At 40.7% G+C, this 22,557-nt stretch overlaps 2 protein-coding genes across 2 annotated transcripts; one reads left to right on the forward strand and one right to left on the reverse strand.

The window, feature by feature from the left end:
- Window positions 1–1,698: 1,698 nt before the first annotated feature.
- LOC138612865 (ubiquitin-conjugating enzyme E2 H-like) lies at window positions 1,699–10,672 on the reverse strand. Its single transcript, XM_069686357.1, has 7 exons — window positions 10,422–10,672; window positions 7,204–7,280; window positions 7,050–7,124; window positions 6,916–6,955; window positions 6,698–6,750; window positions 5,073–5,201; window positions 1,699–3,871 (listed from the first exon to the last, which is right to left on the reverse strand). The coding sequence occupies exons 1-7, from the start codon at window positions 10,472–10,474 to the stop codon at window positions 3,747–3,749; spliced, it is 552 nt and encodes a 183-aa protein (XP_069542458.1). The 5' UTR covers window positions 10,475–10,672; the 3' UTR covers window positions 1,699–3,746.
- A 3,834-nt stretch (window positions 10,673–14,506) lies between these two features.
- On the forward strand, window positions 14,507–22,555 carry LOC138613196 (kelch domain-containing protein 10-like). Its single transcript, XM_069686813.1, has 10 exons — window positions 14,507–14,671; window positions 15,554–15,646; window positions 15,991–16,212; window positions 17,366–17,520; window positions 18,153–18,301; window positions 18,385–18,469; window positions 18,544–18,610; window positions 18,699–18,746; window positions 18,828–18,967; window positions 20,421–22,555. Exons 1-10 carry the CDS (start codon window positions 14,587–14,589, stop codon window positions 20,628–20,630), a joined length of 1,254 nt encoding a protein of 417 aa, XP_069542914.1. The 5' UTR covers window positions 14,507–14,586; the 3' UTR covers window positions 20,631–22,555.
- The last annotated feature ends 2 nt before the right edge of the window (window positions 22,556–22,557 follow it).

Consider the following 22,557-nt stretch of genomic DNA (forward strand, 5'->3'; position numbering starts at 1 on the left):
GGAACAGAGATTATGAACCACCTCAAACCTACTGTGAGCTTTGTAGCCGACACCGAGCCTGGAGATGAGACTCCATACACAGTGAATATCCCCATCAGAAGAGAGGACACTGAGCCTGAGATAGAGCTGACCCAGCTGGAGCTACATCTGCAGGAGCAGCAGGCAGAGAGGAAACCAAGAAGAACAGGTTGACCTTTTGAAGAAGTAGATCTTCAGACAAAAACACATTAAGCCCAAGCATCACCTGCTTTGGTTGGCTGCAGAAACACTTTTGGGTTTTTGTCGGCTCTTTATTATCTGTATTGTCTTGTTGTTATTTGCATAAATGTTAATAAAATGTCTGTTTAAATGTTTTAATAAAGTCACGGTTTTCTCTCATCTGGCAGATGAATGTCAAGGTCAAACAGACCTCAGTTTTTGGGTCTGCGGTCTTCTGAAAGGGCAATAAACACTTCATGTCTGATATAAATGCATTTCTTTCTTATAGAAAATATACAATAAATACATTTCACTCTCAGCTCTGGCAACAAATATAACCTATTGTAAACTGATAATCACCAAGCCCATTATGAGACAACATTAAAAACAGATGATCTAGAACTAACATCGGCTCCCTCTGGTGGTCAAAGAGCAGACAGCATTTATATTTGAACGGTCCAGCTGCTTCCTCAGGACAGAGGAGATATCAGAGTTTGTATTCAGGCCTTCATAATTTAACACATTGAAAGTGTAACTTGATATTTTCACTGATAAGACTCTCTTACTTTTACTTGCTTTGGCCTATAACTTGGTGTGCAACAGTGTTTGAAAATCAATCAAAGTTTATACGACACTTAAACTCTGATTTTCAGCAATATAAAGGCTGTATTAAATGTGAATACAAAATGAGTCAAACCTGCAGTTACGCAGTTTAAAGGGAAGATACACATTTTTTAAAGATGGTCTTAAAGCGGTGGAACTAAACTTCTGTGATTTATTGTCATATTTAATCACTATGTTTTGCAATGAACTATTTAGCATGCTAAGTTGTAAGTTGTTTACCTAACTTTAAAACAAGCTATTTGGACTGTTGTGTGTATTTCAGTGGTTAAAATTAGTTCAAAAGGTCAAAAAATTGTCAGGTTATGTTACTTTATTTCCACTTTTATAAGGAAATATCGGCACCTGTAAAAGAGTAGAACGATAATGACAGTCCCATGGATCTGTTATCAATTGCAGGCCCTGTTGAGTTCATTTTATAACCTAATAACAGTTTATGCAATACTATAAGAAAGTTCCGGCACTAGAAAGACTAGAAACAAATATAAATGTTAAGTGATAGATATATAGATATAGTCATATATTAGTTATTATATTATCAGGTAATATCACACATAACAATACTGATGAATAAAACAGATTTTTTTTTCTACTTGTATGTTTAAAGAATGCTGTGTCTCACTCACACAGAGACATATGACGCCATCTGGTGGACAGAGGAGAGATTGATGTAATAAAGTGTTTCCTCAGAGTAGCACCATTTTCTCCGAGCATGACTGTCAATATATTGTGAATGTGACCATCATGTTGAACACATTAAATAACTCTTTAAACACAATAAAATGTAAATGTTGAGAATAAATGACACCGTGTTGTTTCTCGAGGCGATCTAACAACGTGTCTCACACACACACACACACACACACACACACCCACACACCCACACACACACACACACATTGCAGAATAGCAACATAGTTTGTATATTTTTGTTGTTTATTTCTTTCTTCAAGTTACAAGGGAAGCACATTTATTCATTTTTTGCATTTAAAAAAATCAGGGTGATCTCGACTTGTATCCTGGACACAGGGCTTAAAAGACAAACATAAAAACAAATTATAGGCATCAAATATACGTGTGTCATTAATAAAAAATACATCATACACTGATGACTCCAGACAAATAACAAGGCTGGACAGTGCTCTGTTATTTGTTTCAAACGACTAATAAATGTGACATCATGTAGTCCTAAGACCTACTCCAACATAGATTTGGTTACTGAGGCTAATTAGAGCCGCTTTCACGAGGCTTTTTAAAGAATACATGCCATGTCAAAACTGTGACACGCTAGTTTTACTAACTCTCACACAAATGTCAACCCTAGTTCAGGAAACAATGGAAGAATTATAAAAGGGATTATTACTTCTTTTTTGATTATAATAAGAAAGAACTCATCGTAAGGTGATAAAGTAAGAATCAAACTTTCGTTTCCTCTCAAAGATAATACAAACTGATCTGCGATGCAGTGAGTGCATGTTAAACAGAGCAGCGGGTAATCGTGAAACTTAACGGTAAACTGTCACTGCTCCGGTAACACCTCCTCCGTACAGGCGCTAACGGACACACACACCTCTTCAGGGGTAAACCAGGACAAAAGAAGAACTAATCAAAGTAACATTTCTCTTCTTCTTATTTAACCTCAGTGTAAACTCTTCATCCATAAATCCGCTCGTGTAGTTTTGTTAATGAGACGTATGAAACTAAGCTCCTTGATCCGTTAGATATTGGTCCCACCATTTCGGAAAACAAAAGGCCATCAACAGCTTGAAACAGGAAATGTAACAGCGTCGAATGGCCGAAACAAAGAGCACTTCTGTCTGACAGCGTAAATCATCTTTGATGGACACATTTGCATAAGAAAGGGGGGTGCAGGGGAGCAACACGTCTTTGGAAGATTCATCCCAAAGACAAGATGTAGAAATTCTCCTCATCTCGACATTTAGTCTTTAAACTAGTGTGTTATATAAGTATTAAACCATATGTTATGACAGGATTCATCATCCGCAAAAGAAAAACTATCTATCCCTACGCATGTCAGACACCTATTAAAGTTCAACACAAGCAAGAGGCAGAGTGAACAAATAACTCAAAGGGACCTCGATAATCCCTGAAAAACCCTGCCAGGCATCCTCCATGTGTCCACACCGTCACAAAGCCTACACAACTTCACTTCAGTGTCATGCCACATTATACAAAGATACTCAGAATGACAAACACTTTCCTAAAACGGAGAGGAGGAGGAGGAGGAGGAGGAGGAGGAGGAGGAGGAGATTTCTGCTGAGTCAGTAAAACACAGGTTATCAATACACCATGATTCTCTCTGGATTACACTCGTGCATGCACACACACACACAGGCCACACACACACACACACTCATGCTGGGGCGTCGTCATGGCTGATGCAGGTGTGCACATGATGATCACATGTCCGCACTGTGGCCCTCTGGTCCTCAGCCTCTTGGAGGAAATGATGATTGTAACGGCGACTCCTCGGTGTGAACGAAAAGTGAAATAAAAACGGAAATCCACGCTCGTTTGAAGCTGCAGCAAATGTTGAACAACAACTGGAGAAAAGGAGGAACGGGTGGTGTCGCAGGTGGGACCAAAGGGGAAACGATGGCGGTCCTCCTGCCTCCTGCGTTGGTCTCCCTGCTCAGTCTGGATGAGCGATGTGAAAGCCACGACTGAAGCCACTAAAGGCTCCTAAAACAGGCTCCTGTAGGGTGAAGAGGAGGGCGAAGGGCAGCTGTTGATGAACTCCTAAATAAGTTTAATATTCTGCAATATCATACTGCAAATCCTCGTTTAGCAATAAAAATTCTTGTGTCGCTGTAAAAAATTGTCTTAAATATGAATATAGTACTGAGCGTCTGCTCTTTGACACGACAGTCTGCTGTGAGGTGAAGGGGGCGGGGCCTCCCCCTTCACTACAACTCCATGTCCTGAGCCTCGTCCTCCGAAAAGTCTGACATGGAGCTCTCTGAAGAGGAGTCGCCCCCTCCCTCCTCCTGCTCCTTTAGAGCCTCCTCCGTGGCGTACCTTTGGATGTACTCTGAAAGACAAACACAAGGAGTCATGTGACGTTCAATGTAACTGAGCAATGACAGCACAGCAGCTTCACTGTAACCAACAACAGTTTAAGTTGAGCTGAGCAAACTTAATCTGCTGATGAAGAACTTCTTACAAAGTACGTTTACATCCACCTGTGTTAAGCTCATTTTCAATTTGCCCATAAAAAATGTGTGTAAATGGCAGAAATCTGAAGTCTAAACATCACAAAAAAGGTTTTACACTTGGCTGAGGTGTAAATAAAGCTCTATCAAGTTAAAAAAAAACTGTTCATCACACGGAAGTTTGTGCTTCACTGAAGAGAGGAAAATATCTGATTTGTGTAGTGATGAGGGAACCATGGTCTTCTTAAATTAATACATGAAATAAACAATAAACTTATAAACGATAAACGGATAAAAAAGCACATTAAGTCGAAATATACTTTTTGCAGATTCACTGCAAACAACGTTTTTAACTGGCTACAGTCGAAAGCTTCTGAAAAAGCGACCTTGAGTCAAGATTTGATTTGTTTTCACCATGAAGTGTATAAAAAGATGGACGACATGACAGCTCCCTAAAAGTGAAGCCAAAACGTCTCTATCGCCCCCTGCTGTATAGGTCATAAAGCCCGCCTCCTCCATGTTAACAGATGGGACATGAGTCAAACTAATTTTTCTCAAACATGGTTTCTGTCATTATAGTTAGTTCTTATCATGCTGATTTACGTCCAGTTTAGTTCAGTTTTAATCAGTTATTCGATGCTGTAAAAGTATGATTGACAGCTCTGTTGACGAATACGGCTCCTGCAGCCGACACAAAGAAGCTGTTCTGCTGTTAAACACGCCGACGTGTGGGATCTTTGCTGTTTTTGTGTGTTTTGGCTAGTGGAAGTGGCTACATCGGCTCCACCCGCCGATCTCTACTGCACAGCTCTGGCTCCAAAAACATGTCACCAGTGCAAGATGGCAGCGCCCGTCACAGGGGCTGTTTTGGCTTCAATTTGGTACAATGAGAGTAGATGGAGACACGTTGTCCATCTATATACAGTCATTGGTTTTCACCAAATCTAGTCCTTGTTAATTTATATCTACTGATTAAAAATGATAAAAGTTCTGTTTGTTTTACAGGCACAGGTTGTCTATTCTATGTCCGACTCATGTGACATAAACCATGATTTAAACTTAAACACTCTGGTTTGCTACCTTTGATCTTGTGTTTGTAATCCTCTGGCCGGTGCAGGTACATGGCCGCTGCGTCCCCGTTGAGAGGGTCGATGGGGTTGGGGTAGGCGAGCAGCTGCGGGAGGAACGACTCGAAGATGTTGGTGAGGTCTGGAGGAGGGGGGGGAGAAGGATGAGTCAGTACAGAGAGCAGCAAAGGCTCAGTGAGCAAGCTGGATGATGTAGCTGCAACACCGTCCACTGTCTGGTTAGATGAAATTAACCTCAGCACTTAAAGGTGTAACAGACAGACAAGTCACTGCTCTAATTCCATTGACATCCATACTAACTTTAACCTTACAGTATATTTAATAGCAGCATGTTAGCAGGCTATCAGCTTTGATGTTAGTGTCTGTCTACAGAAGATGAGATCAGGTACAGCATTGAGTGTGGCTCACCAGTGCTGTGGTAGTGCTCAGAGCCCAACACACACTCTAGTTATGAGCATATAACAGAAAAGAACATTCAATAAACCTGTAGAAATGAAACACCTGAAGTGTGTGTGAAAGGCGAGCTGTTCCGCAGCCTGTGTTGACAGCCAACAGGGGCAGACTACTGTGTGGACACTCAACAAGATACTCTGTCTTATTTCATGTTGTCTCCAAATAGACAAAACATCAACTTAGCTACAGGCAGTGACCACATAACTCTATAACATGCAGACAGAAACTAATGTGTGGCAGTTTATCATCAGGTGAGAGAGAGGGAGTAAGGGAATTGTGCAAAATGATCAAAGCTAGTTTGATGTCTCCAGCTTTTAATGTATTTGTAAGTTTTACAATCTACAGAAAAAGGTCTGACATCTGTGTCTCAGCGGCTGTGTGACGATTTGATGACCGCTTTGGCTCTTATCTGAAAAAGCAGCCGGCTGCTTTTTCGTGGGGTAAACATCAATCAAATTACACATTGAAAATAACCATATTTAATATTATGATGTTAATGTTTCACTTTAGCAGGATCATAATGCTGGGTCAACGGAGGCACAAAGAGGGTTAGTGACTGTATTCTGTTCAGTTTGTTAGTCATCCTCTCTAAAGCGTGCTTATTGCTCATCACAGAGGTGTCACACCGCCCCTTCAATACACACAAACACTTATCGGGGGTGTTATAACAAAGACAACAAATGACTAAAAACAAACAGAGAGCAAACTGAGCTGATCTCAGACCCCCTCCCTCTGTTTCTGTCTCTTTAAAACAGATGATTTTACATTTTAAGACAAATGCGCCCTTTTTAGTCCAAAAGGTCCATCAACTAATAGAAATAGTGACGTACTGTTGAGATAACTAATACAATTTCTAATAAAATATGAGTTAACACATATTGACTTTGTTGTAAACCTAAATCTGGGCTCTATTGATGAAAGTTACAGTCATTACATAACAGGAACCTGCTGTGTGCCTGTCAGGAGTCCGTCCTGTCAGCATCAGGACCGTCTTAACTATCAGTACTCACTGAAGGACCCCGATACACACAGCAGTTATCACTGAACTGTAAGCTGATTAAAACTGAGATGCTCTGTTTGAACTGAGCAGCTTTGTGTGTTTTCACATTATTACTATTACTGTCGGTCACTTTAACCCTATTGAGAGAGGTGGCTGTGGCCTACCGTAGAGCGCCGTCCACGTCTGGTTAATGACATCTAAGCACACAGTTCCTGACCTGAAGAAGACAACATGATGTGAGTACATGAGAGCTAAGCAGAGGTAGACAGACAGATTATTTGTACACAAGTTTCAAGTTTTTTCAACAAAGATTAATTCACTTCTTCCTCATGTTTACTGATTAAATAAGAATATAAACTGATGTGTGTGTCGGCCTACTTACGCTTCATCAATGTTGGGATGAAAGATTTTATTCATGAATCCTGTAAAAAAAAAAAAAAAGCAGCTTTAAATAATTGCATTATATGATTTAATATGAAGACTTCAAGGAGGTGTCACAACAGAGATATGTCATACCTATTGATGGAGATTTGAAGGGGTATTTATCTGGCAGGTCGACTCGGACCTTCCACACACCTCCTTCATACGCCGCTGGAAAGAAAACACCCATCAGTGTAAACGTGATTTACTTTTTTCTCAATGAATAGTGTGAAATCGAGAAGGGTCTCACTTTCAGGCGGCCCGTGGAACTTGACCACAAACTCGTTGAGTCCGCTGAGGATGGTGACCTCGTGTTTGCTCTCAATGCTGACAGCTGGTTCAGGAAAAGGGACCGAAACAACAACGAGCACGAGAGGCGGAGAATTCAAACAACATGGAATACATGTTCAACAAAGATGAATCACAGACAGGCCGAGCTGCTGCGTGAACTTGTCTGGGCAGAGTTAGGATCAATAACACGAGCCGTGTCAGTGAGATCAATAATGCAGTGTCAGACAAACCCAGACAACCGGTCTCTCTCTCTCTCAACCTCACACTCAGCACAGGACAACTTATCAAAGAGAGACAGAGCTGTCAATCTTATGGTACATAAGCTAACACCCATACATTAGACTGCAGAAATGGCCACACCTTTACTTTTGGGCAAGTGCTTTGGCTTATCTATTCTTTTTGACGAGTTGTACGGCATGTTAAAAGGCTCTTCATGCTTAAAACTATCACACAAATACGAAAATCGAGAGCTCAGCCTTTGTAAACTACACACCAAAACTATGTAACGCCCTAACAAAGAGATGAAACTGCCTTTAACTAGCGCTCACCCTTCCTCTGTTTTAGTCTTATCTTTTACATGTCTTATTGTTTCATACACACATATACATACATGATGGTTAGACTTATAAACAATACAGATAGCGCAGACATCAGTTGCGCGTATTTATCTGCATTATTCTGCTGTAAAGGAGACTGATGGCATCTGTTTGCAGGTAACTTCAGCTGGAGACAATGGAGGGCAATTAAGGTAAAAAGGATGTGTCATAATCACAGCTTGTGGTGACAGCAGCGAGGTCGAGCGCGTTCAATCAACGACTATGTGAGCGTGACACAATGACAGACTGAGGAGAGAAAAAAACACACTCGAGGAGCTGTCACACTGCGTTTCATCATCCTGTCATAAATCTTCCTGTCATCTGTATCCTGACAATCTAACCCGAGGTAGCGTACACATGCTTATTTAGACAATCTGCTGGAGCACAAATAACAGCGCTACGTAGCTTGATTGCGTTACTTTCAGAAGGCAAAGGAAGGCAAACATCTATCAGAGAGACACAACGACTGACCAAGAAGACAGAGTGGCTCTAAAAGTGATCTGAAGCAAAAGGGTCCTATAAATAAAACCTGTTATGGACTCGCACAGAGAAATGTGCATCTCTATCTTCTGCATCTCCCCAAAGGTCGTACATAGAAACCCCAACATGTGCTCACTCAGGAGAAATGTAACTACGCCGGGGAGAAGCTGTATTTAGACAATGGCTCACAGTGCACAGTGATTTATCAGCAGCACTTTCTCCTGATTGTTCTTCTCAATTTTAATACTAGTTTCCACATTAAGTTTTTAAGCCACCACATAAACTCTGCATGTCATGTCCTGGTAAACAGAGGTGCTACACTGGGGACTGCAGAAACAGTGTCCACAACAGCAAAACTCATGCATCCTAAAGTGTGTTTTTTCTTAAAGACGCCCACTGTCTATTCTTAGATTTCTCATCAATATTTTATAAAGACTTCAGCGAAACAAAACACTGGCAATAACAAACCAATAAACATATTTTGCATTTTTCCTTTGATTGCATCTTTTCATAGATGAAAAATCACTTTAAGAATGACAATTTAGCTAGGCATAAATAAATCTCCCTGCACCTGAGCATGTTCCATACAGCTCCTGATATAGCCACACTGTACACCTTCATTAATAAATACATGTTTGGGTATTTTTAGTTACATTTTCCAACTGATTTTGTCACAATCTAGAAAGTTTCTTTAAGAACTTTAAGAATATCTTGAAATCTAAATAATATATACATTCATCTAATTTTTAATTTTCACTAATGGCATCAGTAAAAACAACTAAAATCAATAATAAGACTTAAGCAGTGCTGTGTGCGCTGCAGCTAATGATTACTTTTATTCTCCACTAACAATTGAATAACTTTTCATCAGTCTGAACATGTTTGCAAGCACCCAATGTTTTTATAACGTATAAGTCCAAAACCCAAAGATATACAGGTTTAGAAAAAAACTATGTAAAAAAAATGGGAACTCTTAACATTAAGAAGCTAGAATAATATATTTAACATCTTGTTTTATAAATGACTCCACTGACTGACCACTCACTTTATCCACTGATCGCCTGCCTGCTAAAAGAAGCTGGTTCTGTTTATGTGGAAACATGTTCAACCACAACGCCTCAGTATAGTGTAGCCTATAGTTCATGGTCCCTGCCATGGACGGGATGTTCCCAGCCCCCACCCCTCATGTGCCCCGTACAGCACGCTTGTTGTTCCTCGATCAGCTGTGTGTGAAGCCACGCCCTCTACCATGTTCCGGATGGTAACAGGCTGGCCAATCAGAGAGCAGCATCGAGCTGCAGGACAAAAACAAAACAATTCAGCTCACGCTGTCAGGAATCCTTTCATGCAAACTTCAGCTGATAACTGCAAATAATTACACAAAAACATAATTTATACGATTACTTATTTCAAGAAGACTACACCAGTCAGCTCTAAACCAATTAAAACATAACATCCAGTGTCATTACAACACAAAGAGATTAATGTTATTCAGAAACAATAATAGTAAAAATGATGACATCCATTCACTGTTTTTTTTTCTTTGAGGCCTCATTAAACTGAGATAAAATTAATTAAACCGTGATACACTGCTGTGAATTAAATCTAGGTTTTGGTTATCATCATTTGCATTTTTTTTGTATTTGAATAATAATATAAAAAGCACAATAGGTCAAATTCTGGTTTTGCTTTTCTCTTAATGTTATTTTTCGACTTCACGTTGTCCTCCTGATAAACATCGTCCCTCCTGGTGGTAGAAAGGTACACACTAGCTTCATAGACGTTAACGTTACTAATTCGTAAAAAAAACACCTTGTCTATCCAAAGAAGCATTTCCAAAATATAAAAAAGTCTTCTTCAATCCTACACATTATGTTGTCAGTCCGGTGGGACCACATTTTAACTCTCTAACGGGCTAACTTATCGCCTCTAAGCTAATGCTAACACTGTTCAAAGACAGAGTTCACATTGCGACAGATTCAGATGCTAACTCCGGACTGATACAAACAAGACGACCGTTGCTAATGTGTTAGCAGGCTAACGATGGCTAACAGACTAATAATGTTACATTATGTAGCTTCATATGGTCTGGAAAGGATACAGTTTCACCACGTCGGTATCCATTCGCCTCTTGCCCGGACTTGGAGACGACATTTTTGTATTCCTTTAGAAGTGATCTAAAAATACTGCGGCGACGAGGCTACCTCAACCTTCACGAGCCCTCCGGACTGTATCAGCAACAGTCTTTCCACAGTGTCCATAAACAAGATCTGAGCTGCAACATCGCCCACTTTTTCCTCCTCTCAGTGGCTCTTCAGTGTTTCTTTGACCAGCTCAGTCCTGTCCTGAAGCCTCTGCTGCCTGTGACATCAACCTCCAGCGACCAGTGTTGTGACGTTCGCGAACAATCCGATTATTTTGAACGACTCTTTGGTGCGAACGACGGGAACCAAGTGGTAGGAGAGAGCCGTTTTTTATAGTTGTGCCCACATTTCTCTGCCCACCCTAGAGCTACTCTCCTTTATGCCGAATTACCACCGGCAGCTATTTTCAACTGCAACTCCGCTATACTAGGCCACATGCAGCAGAATCATGTCACCACAACATAGTGCAGATGATTAGCATTATAACCCTCCGCCGAGTTTGCTGTTTTTTTGTTGACATCTCCGTAGACATACAATCAATGATGTTGATTAATTGTTCCTTCATTATCCCGCTGTTTCCTTTTACCTTTTCAAAGAGCAGAATTTTAAATATGCGTTGACACGAGAGAATATAGTGCAGGCATGTTCGCGAGTCCGACCACTCTCTCACCTCGGATCTTATGGCTTCGTTCTTTGAACGGCTCTCGGAAAAGAACGGAGCCATAAGATCCGGCTCCCTTCAAAGAGCTGTTATTTCCAACACTACCAGTGACCACACTGAGCAGAGGAGGGGCCATGGTATAGAAATGCTCCAAACGGAACAAAACTGCACTCTTACTTGGTGGACTATGACAGTGAATAAAAGTGTGTTATCTTCCCCACAGAGACAAGGGTCCATATTTTAATACTTATTTGACCAAATGATTTTTCATTTTGAGTCTGTTCAAGTTGTGCTCAACATAAAGTGTGTGCTTGTCTATTACACTAACATCTATGCTAAAAATAGTTAAATCCTAGGCTGAATCAAATAAAGTACTTCAGGTCGAAGTTGTTTTCTCACAGGCAATCCATGTGCAAGACTTCTAAAAATGTAAATATGAATTGTTAATGAGTTATTTTAGCCTCCTATCCCACACTATATCCTGGAAAATATTAATTGGTCCTGTATGTATGCGGGCGCAAGATAGTAGCTACACTTGAAAGTTTACAAGGCATGCTTTAAAAAAAAGTTACCATTTTACCAATATTTTCTTTTTTCAAGGAAAACTGACACTTGGAAAATAGTTGTATTTAACTTAATAGTTTACAGTTAGTGAGACTGGGTCACCAAAAGTCCTGTCCATACTTCTGTATAAAAGGAGACTTACATTAGCAGCTAATATTCCCATGTCTACTGTATTGTGTGTAAATGTAAACATGCGGGCAGGAGAAAACACAATACAGATATGTACAGTTAAAGTTCTTTGATGAAGTCACATGTGCCATGAGATTATCACATGACCTGATCTGTCTTTTGTGGTTGTAGTATGACCTCCTCAGGTCATGTGACCTCTTTGTCTCACTGATATCCTTGTCAGAAATCTCATCAGCACTATTTATCTCAAAACACAGTGTTCCTCCAGCCACATGGAGAACCGTGGATGTGCATGCTGACTCTTAGTTGTTAGTTCAGTGTCATTCATGGAGGCTACACCTACATTCTGTATGAGTGTGTAAATCTCTGTGTTGGTTTAGTGGATTTGAAATAGTGTCAGCATTTTTATCATCTATGCATTACACTGCTTACCCAATAAAAATTTCAAAAACACATGACAAATATTAGTATTTTAATTTGACTCATAACCTGTGCATATAAAGACAAGAAACCCTTTGTTTCTACAGGTTCGATTTTAACTTTTACATTTTTATTATGAGATCCTGTCTCCTTTTTTACAATGAACATAACTTTTGAGAGAGCATCAAACACACCAACTTAAAGAAAATCTTAAAGTGTGCAAGCAGCAGCAGATTTATGCAAAACATATTTTAAGTGCTATGAATATTTGTGTACTCAACTCAAAATACTGCTTCACTGGCTGCTGTAAAATCATCTCGAAGCCGAACTATAATTTTCTCAAAGGCTGTGACTAGAGATACATCATTTCGTCACAGAAGGTGTCTGTTAGTCGCCATGTTTGGAGATTAATAAAAACAATACAACACTACTTTGCTATGCCAATCTCACATGGCAGGTTTAAGATAATTTAGAATAATTTGGTTATCTATTTAAATCTTTTCATGCACAAACACAAATATAATGAATGTAGAGTGTCTCAGAGTCAGAGTAATGCTTTTGGGTCAAACGGAGACCTCCATGATGAGTAGATCACTGGCTGAAACAAGAAAAAAGGTGGTGATTCATCTCATTCGTTTTTCTCATTCATTCATTTAGGGCTCATTGATCAAGAGCTTCCTCAGTGTCAGTGACACATCAGAGACACTCGTCTAAATTTTGGCCAACTCAGAGAGTCAACGTTACACTGACTGACCAACTCACACCGAAGTTATTCCTGTTGACAAATGATCTAATCTGTGGAAACCTTGGGTGACATTGTAGCCACTTGGAACACTGAAGTTTCAAGTCAGAAGGAAGAAACATGATGCACCCTGTAAACAAAAACGGATATTTTGTCAATGAAAATTATATTTTGTCAATATTTTGTTAATGGTAAAAAATGTTCTGTCTTCACATTAACAATTAAATGATTGCATGTATACATTAAAAAACGATTAAACTTTGAATTGTTTAAGATTGTTAACTGCAAGAAAAGAATGTTGAAAAGACAAACAAAATAGTGTTTTTGATCAAGTCTTTTCCAGATCAGTGTCTGTTTTTTTAAATTCACAGATACAACTTTGTTACAGTCCTGAACTGTGCATTTTTTCTCACACGGTCTACATAAAAAAAGCTGATCTGTGTGGTCTGTTTTGCTCCTTCAGCCTAACCCATTGAGCTTCAAATCCAGATTACTGCACGTCAGCAAACAGCCCCCACAGATCTGGGCTAAAGGTTGACTGACTCTATGGTCAGTTGATCAAAAGGTGTCACTTCAAAGTAACTAAACAGTTGTCCCCCATCTGAGCTATACACTAAATCTTATCTAACTTCTAAATAAGAAGTTACATAATTTTTCTTTTGTCAGGTATATACGTCACCATACATCTACAAACAATTTGTTGACAAATCTTGAATTACGGCCCTAGTCAGCAAGCAAGACAACTTGCTGTCAGAAAGGTCCTGTGATATTAAACTTAATGGAGCAATAGTGTCCAAGAGACAAATACAAATCCTTTTATACAACAACACATTAAGTTTCTCCCCTGTATTTCACTTAAATGAAAGGATACACCTCATACTTGTTAGTCCCTGATGTTCAGCTATATCAGAAGCATTTATGCCCAGTTATCTGACAGAAAATAGCCATAAAACTAAGGACAATAATTTAGTGATCGTCCAATAATTGTCATGGTAACATTTGCTCGGAGACCTGTCAAACAGTAACTGGTCTCACCCTCTCACTTATAAGAATTTGTGGCTTTTCTTTGTCTTATGAGACTGTAATTTTAACATCTTTGGATTGGTAGTAAAAATGGTTAGTTTGACAAAAAAAAAACGATGTCCTCTTGGACTAGAGGAAATTGTGACAGGCTTTTCTTTTAAAACAAAATGATCGATTGATTAATCTGTAAAATAATCTGCAGATTAAATAATGATTTGAAGAATTATTATTCCCATAAATAATGTAAAGCTTTGTATGTGCTGCCAAGTTTGACCTGGTCTTTACATACGGCGCTGTATCCTTCTGTAACATTTAGGGCCAATGCGGTTTATTAAACTGTAAACATCTCCATGTGACTCTTGAACGCGACATGCAGGGCTCCCCTCCTCTGATTGGTCCGTTCAGGCCAGCTGGCTGTGACGCTGCAGGCAACAGCAGCAGGTGTGGACGCTTGGTGCTGTTAATTCTTTATTTTGGTGTGATTGCTGGAGCTTGCAGGCACATGCCACAACGTGTGGTCAAACTGAAGCGACTCCTTGTCCAGGTCTGGGTGTGAAGCCCGTCTGTGTGGTTCCCTGTCGAGATGTCTTCTGCCGAAAAGGACGGAACCTTCAGTCAGCTCAATAAGTTTGAGAAACTGTCGTGGAGGCCCTCAACCCGCGACTCAGGTTTGTAAACAAAACCAGCTAATCTGCAAGAATAAGAAACGCGACACAGCCCGCAGAGCAAACAGTGAACAAAGGTTAATGTATTGACTTTAGTCAACATTGTTTTGTCTTTGTGTGGGCGAGAATAATCTTTTCTCTGAGTTTAGTTTGTGAGTGAGCCATGCTAGCTGTGGTGTATCACCGCGTACTGCAGTACACAGGCCGAAGCTAGCAAACGCTGCTACGGAAGCTAACACAAAGTAGTTATTGAATGAACAACCAGCAGATATCAACAGAGCTATTGTAATTTTGACATTTAGAAAATGGTTTGCATTTGAGAGACTAATAGAAAGAGATGGAAAGGGAGGCAACCTTCAGCTTTATGGAGGGACACAACTGAATACAGAAAACACTGTACGTTTTCGGGTGTAGCTTTACACCACTAATACATTTCAAAAATAAGCCATTACTTGCAAAGAATAATGAGTTCGTAATAATTAAATTCTGTATAGTTATGCAAAACAGCCTTTAATACCTCAAAATGTGTCGCATGAAAGAGATAACATGTGGGATCATAAATTCAACCAGATGAATCTAAAACTGACGTAAGACTATATGTGCAGCCTCAACATTTACAATAAACTATATTACAAGGTTGAAATTGGAGACAGAGACAGTCGACATAAACTCCCAACCCCAGTAACAAGACCCACTCTTTATTGAATCTCCTTGTTCTGGTGAAAGGCGAATACGACTTTCAAAAGGGACTCCGTGTCCTTTAAGGCACATTAAACATTCAAGAGTTCACTAGATGTCGTCGATCCAACTTTTTATTCAGCCAGTATATCTTGCACATTATTTTTGACACAGTCTCTCTTTTCATCTTTTATGATTAATTAACAGGCTCCAAGAAGCGAGCACGATGGCTTCAGGCTCGGCGCATCTTCTCCCCTTCCTGCCCCAACCTGCGGATCCCCAACAGGTTTCTGAGAGAAGGTACTGAAAGTACATGACGTCCCATCATCCATCACCAATGTCTCTTAACACTGTGATTTAAAAATAACTAGAAATAATCAATCTTATTCCTGACGGTCTTGTTTGCTTTTGTAGGTTATATGGAGGCATGAGTATTAAATGAAGTCTGTTTCATAACCAGTTAAAACTCCTCACAGTAGGTTTAAGAGAAAATAAGCCTACAAAGGGTTCAGACGACATGGTTCACATCCAGCTGTCTGATATTTTAAACTAAAGATGTTCTTTGTTTGCATTGTCTGTGTTCTATTTCCAATTACATGAAGGACTGAAAACTTATGTCTGTCTTGAACATATCCCTCCCACAGGTCACTGTATACCCCCTGCCAGGAGCGGACACCGGTGTGTTGCAGACAGCGCCAACCTGTATGTGTTTGGAGGATACAACCCAGACTTTGAGGAGGCAGGCGGCTCAGAGAATGAAGACTACCCTCTGTTCAGGGAGCTGTGGCGGTTTCATTTTGCCACAGCCACCTGGCAGCAGGTGCGCACCGAGGGTTACATGCCCACAGAGCTGGCCTCTATGTCAGGTAAGAGCTCAAGTTATGCCCTTCATTTAAATCAGAATTACATCCATCCATTATCTTGCGCTTATCCGGGGCCAGGTCGCGGTGGCAGCAGGCTCAGCAAGGTGACCCAGGCATCCCTGAACCAAATACTAGTCTTAATTGAAGGATCCCTGTGGTGATCAGACCCTACTAGGTCCATGGAGCGATGTTATAGTTAGTGAGACCCTGTTTATTTGGCTTTCTTTCAGGCTCATGACAACCCACTGTGATCTCTTTAAATTATTTTTGGCCATAACTCAAGCATCCATATGTTGCCTTTGACACATTTTCACACAAATGTCAAAAAGGATAAAATAATAAAGTGATGACATTTTTTAATTAAAAGGTTAAAGGTTAACGCAGCTGTCACATGTAACCCCTGGAGGGAATATCCTTAGGTTTGGCCCAAAAAATCCCCCTTCGACACAAAGATGAACTGATTCAATGTCAGTCCCACATGTCCCCTGTGTGAGCCACAGTTCCACTGATGGATGTAAGCTAACTTAACTGGTTGGCAGAGTCTTTGAACAGCGAGGCAGTTTTTCTATTTAGAGTTCAATGACAAACACTTTGAGTTTTAGTGAGTAACACGCTCGTTGACTAGGAAACCCCACAGGGCACCTTTTTAAATGTTTTTAAGCAGTCCCTGCAAACAGTCAGTGTTCACATGAACTTACCTAAACAAATTCTAGTCAGCTGAGATTTCGTCAGTGACTTCAGGCTAATTTTAAGGTCTGGTAGTTTGTTTTAAGACAAAGTAAGACTCCAGCTAGAACAATAATGTATTCCTGTCCTGTTTTAATGTTTTATTAAATGTATTCTGTAGTTCACTTTTAACATTTGTGCAACATGCAACTCATTTCTGTTTCAGCCTTTTTGTAGTCTGTTATATCCATCAACTGCTGACACCCCTCTGTAGACCACGCAGAGATGTGCAGCGTATCTCTAATAATTTATGCACATGCTAGTAGAACAAAAGATACAAACATGGGTTCTCTCAAAAATCTATGTTTGTTTTACAACTTTAACGTAAAGCTTCAGGGAGTGAAATGTTCCAGGATGTAGATTTGAACCTTTTACTTATAAAGTTATAAACTATAATAGTGACTGACTGTTGATATCTTTTCTCTGTCAGCTGTTTTACACGGCAACAACCTGCTTGTGTTTGGCGGCACCGGGATTCCATTTGGGGAAAACAACGGCAACGACGTCCATGTTTGCAACGTTCAGTACAAACGATGGAACCTGCTCAACTGCAGAGGGAAGAAACCCAACAAGATCTACGGACAGGTAACCGTGTTTGTCTCTTTAAAGATATAATTTCAGAGATCTCAATTTCGCACCTATGGCAGTTAATGGTAATTGTGGGAGCACAGTTCCCACTTATCCAGACAGTGTTGCATGTGTGACATCCACGGTTGGCTCTGGTTGAAACTCTTGATTTTCCTGCCTGACGGTCGCTTTCCTTTGAAGACTGTTTGCTTCATCTGAGCGTCGAATTTGTTTCTTTTTCTTTGTATTTTCACTTATTGTTGAAGTTGTATCTGTAGTCATCGATCTTTTCTTTGTTTGTTCAGCCATAGTAGATTACTGTTTACTCGTAACACTTGCAGAGACCGGAAAAGCAGCCGCTTAGCTCCGCCTACCCTCTCTGGCAGACCAACCACTGCTGGCTGATGGAAAACGCGTCACTAACTGATGTTTTTTTTTTTTCTTTTCGTGAAAGTCGCCACAGACACCCAGTCCGTAATACTGCAAATGCAAAGGCTTTCATCAGTGGGCCATAGGCTCAATCACCTTTGTGTTACCTCATTCGGCGATAGATAGAGACTTAACAGACATTAGATTATTACTTTAAATATAGCTGAAGTTTCAGCTATGTGTCCCTCTAATAAACCTTTGCTGGCACGCTTTGTTTCCAGGCAATGGTCATCATAAACGGCTACCTCTATGTGTTTGGAGGAACAACAGGCTACCTTTACAGCACCGACCTGCACAGGCTGGACCTGACCACCAGAGAGTGGACCCACCTCAAACCCAACAATGCACCCTCAGATCTGCCTGAGGAGAGGTCAGACTGCAGAACAACTACACAACTGCAGCACAGTGTGATCTCAGTTAAAGTACACTGAAAATGAGTGCTTGATCTTACAGGTACAGACATGAACTGGCTCATGATGGACAGAGAATTTACATTTTAGGAGGTGGGACTTCCTGGACGTCATATCCCATGGACAAGGTGAGAGAAACGGGCACACCCTCTCTGTCATACTCCTTTATCCTTTTAAATTAAACGCTGTTTGTCCTCATCAGATTCATGCTTATAACTTGGAGACAAACAACTGGGAGGAAATAGTCACCAAACCTCATGAAAAAATAGGTTTGTGATTCATAATTAGCTTTTTTTCTAAATGAATGAACTGAAGACCACTGATCGAATTAACTCATATTTGTTATCATTGTGACAGGATTTCCTGCAGCCCGCCGGTGTCACAGCTGCGTGCAGGTCAAAGATGGTAAGGAGTATTTTCACACGGCATTGAACACACACACATCTGTTTAAAACTGTTGTATTAAACTTTGATTCCTCCCTGCAGAGGTGTTTATATGCGGGGGTTATAACGGAGAAATGATCCTGTCCGACCTTTGGAAGATCAACCTGCAGACTTTTCAGTGGACCAAGCTGCCTGCTGTCATGCCAGAACCTGCGTACTTTCACTGTGCTGCTGTCACACCGGTCAGTAGATTATCGTTCACACGTCTACTTTTAACCTTGTCAGCAGATTCCTCTTCAGCACAGGGCTCAGAATGAATCTATACACAGGTAGACACCAGTTTTATTTGCTGTAGGATTTCTACTTATCTTTATTTTCAGCCACTTACATGTTTTCCCATTAACTGTCTGACTGTTCCATAACATTTAAAACATATATTGAAAAATATCCATCACAATCGCAAAGAGCGCAGGTTGACTTCTACAAATGTCTAATTTTCTCAGACCTGACACCAAACAAACTCGAGCCGCTCTCCCACAGGTAAAAAAAAAACCTAACCGCCGGCTTTTTTGCTTAATTAGAAAGGCTACAATCGGCATTCAGACCCAGGTCAAATGGCTCTGCAGTAGACCCGGGTAATTATCGCCTCTGCTCCGATCGGCATTGATAGAACACAAAACCCGTGTTGACACGCTAATCTCCGCCCCTTTCTGGCGCGATGCAATGCTCTGTCGCTAACTTCTGCGACTCCTTGTCATCTCGGCGCATCATCAGCGCTCGAACCTTGTTCCAAATTTGTCACAGAGAGTTTGATACACAGACTGAATGAGTAGTGAGCTCTGGAGCGTAGCCTTCGAAGGGCGTATTTTGAAGGCCGATTGCGTCACAGAAGCCCTTCCAAGGCTCCTTCAGATGCGTCCTATGTGAAGGATCCATCGGTTGCATCCTTCGCATTGTGCGGCAATTCAAACGAAATGGTGGACTTTTACGCGGCCGAGGAATAAACGTTTAAATGTGAGGTTTTGGTTTCCACTTAATCAAATAGCTAGAGTTGCACATTTTAGTAAAAATGAAAGGGCCCTTGAGACCAATCATCCTTAAAATGATAGGTTAACTTACTTGACATTAGTTATGCTAGCTACTTAGCCCACTCACTACCTGTTGCTAGGCGACAGGAGTGGCGTTTGGTGATGCAAGGGTAAGGGCGGGAACAGCTGGTGATGCATACAGGAAATCCTCCGTAGATCAGACCGTCTCATTTCAGTTCGGCTTAACAGTCTACACAGGATATGAATGGAGCAACCTTTGTGGACCGCCTCCTTGAAGGCTGCAGCCCGTGGATTGGGACACAGCTATAGATACAATTAAGACTTAACCACCGTAACATCTTCACTGTTTACTAACCCTGTTTGGGGCGCGTTTGTGATGTCAGACTGTGACGCAGCAGAAAAGAGACGGACAGGAGTATAGTCCTCTGGCAATGGGATAAGAGACAATCGGCATCTATAAGTGGGTCCTCCGAGGTCAGAAAAACCTGCGCACTAATTTCGGTGGGAAAAGGGATGTCAGTTTCCTATTATATAAAACAGAGAGTCATCGCATCAGTGTAGACCAACTCGTGAATATTTGTGGTTTTTGATTTTAAAACTGTTAAATCATACTTGAGCTCTAATTCCTGCTGCTGTACTTGGTCAGGCCGGCTGCATGTACGTCCACGGCGGTGTCGTCAACATGTCTGGAAACAGGAGGACGGGCTCTTTGTACAAAGTGTGGCTGGCTGTGCCCAGCCTGCTGGAACTGACCTGGGAGAAACTGCTGAAAACTTTCCCACATGTAGCTCAGCTGTCCACGCTTCAGCTGCTCAGCCTTGGACTGACACACACGCTGATTCAGCGGCTCAAATAGACGGAGCACGGGGGACCGAAGGAAGCGGTGCATGATGGGACAGCATTGACACTAAAAAGACTCTTAACCCAGCAAAAAGGTTCTTGTCAGAATGAGGTAAGTCTGATGATGTCAGTTGATTACGACAAAAGTCTTGAATGCCTTTTAACTTATATCTTTTTTAAATGTGTGCTTTTTTTATTTTTATTTTTTTATGCATAGTCTGACGAGTCTCTGAGTTTAGGAATGTGTCAGAGTTGTTGCACTCATCTATCAGAAGTCATCACTCTGCTGATTCTATGAACTTAATGTACTTCAGAAGTTTTTTTGGGTCCTCCTATAGTGCTTATTTTTCTCTCTTTCTTTCCAACACATTACTGTCACAGAAACTTGTGGAGCATTAGTGGGAGGAGTTAAATGTTGCCACTTCTTGAAAGGCAAAATGAATGTTGCCTCTGCTAGCGTACTTTTAGCATTCAGAGGCCGAGATCATCTTATTGAACTGTCACGGCAGTTTCACCCCGCCGCCATCTTTGTCACATGCTCCGTTAACTGCTGCTAAGTTCACTGTGAGATGGGTAAGACCGAATGTAACCGTCAAACAGTGCTGATATCAACGTACATTTCCTTTTATAGTAAGTAAGAAATACTCAAAATTCTCTAAAAGAGGCACACTACTGATGATCTGTGAAACCTCCCCACAGTTTAATTCGGTCAGTTGTTTAAGGAATCATGTTTTAGCCTCAAGGTTTACACTGAGTTTTGATTATAACCCCATGGTTTAAATTAGTCACATTAGGCCTTGTGATGAGATGAAGCGTCTGTAACATGGCATCACTGTGAATCTTCTTGTGCCTCTCTGATTCCTCTTTTTCAAGATGAAGCTTAGTAAGCTAGGGATGAATTTGTACACCGTTAGCTTCACAGTGATCCTCAAGCCTTTTTAGTTCATTTGGTGCCTTCTGAATTTCCAAACTGTCGCACACATTTGTTCTTTAATTCTGCAAATCAGTCTTTTTAAGGTTTTGATTTTTACTCTCTGGACCGTGTACATGTAGCTTTCCCCCCCATGTGATCTACCTGGTTCTCTACACTTGAGCCTTCTGTTGCTGAACAACTCTGGATTATATCGTCGTACAGTCTTTTACTTCAGTTCAGATATACGTGTCACCTATTTATTTAAATCACTCTGCCGCTGTTTTATTTCATTCCAAAACTTTAAATTGTAGCAAAACAAGTTTCATTACTTTTCCCTGAACTCCATTTTAACCTTTTTATACCATAACAAAGGCTGCATGATTATTATTTTTTATGATTTTGTAACCTGTGGTCTCGTTTCTCTGACGGCTGCTGTAGTGCTGTGGTACCTAAGAGATAGCTGGTGTAAGACTTGGTCAAGTAGTGACCAGGTGGAGTATGTACGGCGCACTCAGGATGTTAAATACTGTGATCAGACTCCGCAAACATTCACCTAATGTCACATTTTTGTGCGAGCAGATAGCGGCATGTCAACTGTAAATCTGTATACTGTAGTAATACTCCCAGCTGCTTGTGTCGAGTCACACGTTTGCCTTTTCCCCACCCGAGTATCTTCAGCATTTTATTCCACACATTCACTGTAACTGTGGGCACAATACTAACTCATCTACAACTTACTGTATCATCAACTCTTATTTATATCTTACTGTGAAGCAGCAGTCTGCTTCAGCACACGCTCTGACTTGATAAACGTACTGCCTTGCTTATGATTGAGATGTTTATATTTGCATCATTTTTCGATGTCAAAATGAAATGATCTCTTTTGCATGTCGGTATGGTGTGCATGTCACTTTACATAAACTCTTGGGAGAGAAGGTGAATGTCTCCTCAAAGGCAGGTGTGGCTGTAGTGTACATTATGTTTTGTAATTCCTGTCTGTGCAAACAATAAAAACACAGGCAGCCAGTTT

Source organism: Semicossyphus pulcher, unplaced genomic scaffold (assembly GCF_022749685.1).
Source record: "Semicossyphus pulcher isolate SPU_LCO1_2020_fin unplaced genomic scaffold, fSemPul1.0.p SCAF_8, whole genome shotgun sequence".
Taxonomy (NCBI): domain Eukaryota; kingdom Metazoa; phylum Chordata; class Actinopteri; order Labriformes; family Labridae; genus Semicossyphus; species Semicossyphus pulcher.

Coding starts and splice junctions, on each gene's coding strand:
- LOC138612865 (XM_069686357.1), bottom strand. CDS start 10,474: ATGTCGTCTCCAAGTCCGGGCAAGAGGCGAATGGATACCGACGTGGTG. Junction 7,125..7,203: donor GTTCCACGGGCCGCCTGAAA/GTGAGACCCTTC, acceptor TTTTCTTTCCAG/CGGCGTATGAAGGAGGTGTG. Junction 5,202..6,697: donor GACGTGGACGGCGCTCTACG/GTAGGCCACAGC, acceptor CCCCTCCTCCAG/ACCTCACCAACATCTTCGAG.
- LOC138613196 (XM_069686813.1), top strand. CDS start 14,587: ATGTCTTCTGCCGAAAAGGACGGAACCTTCAGTCAGCTCAATAAGTTT. Junction 17,521..18,152: donor CCAACAAGATCTACGGACAG/GTAACCGTGTTT, acceptor CTTTGTTTCCAG/GCAATGGTCATCATAAACGG. Junction 18,302..18,384: donor TCAGATCTGCCTGAGGAGAG/GTCAGACTGCAG, acceptor TTGATCTTACAG/GTACAGACATGAACTGGCTC.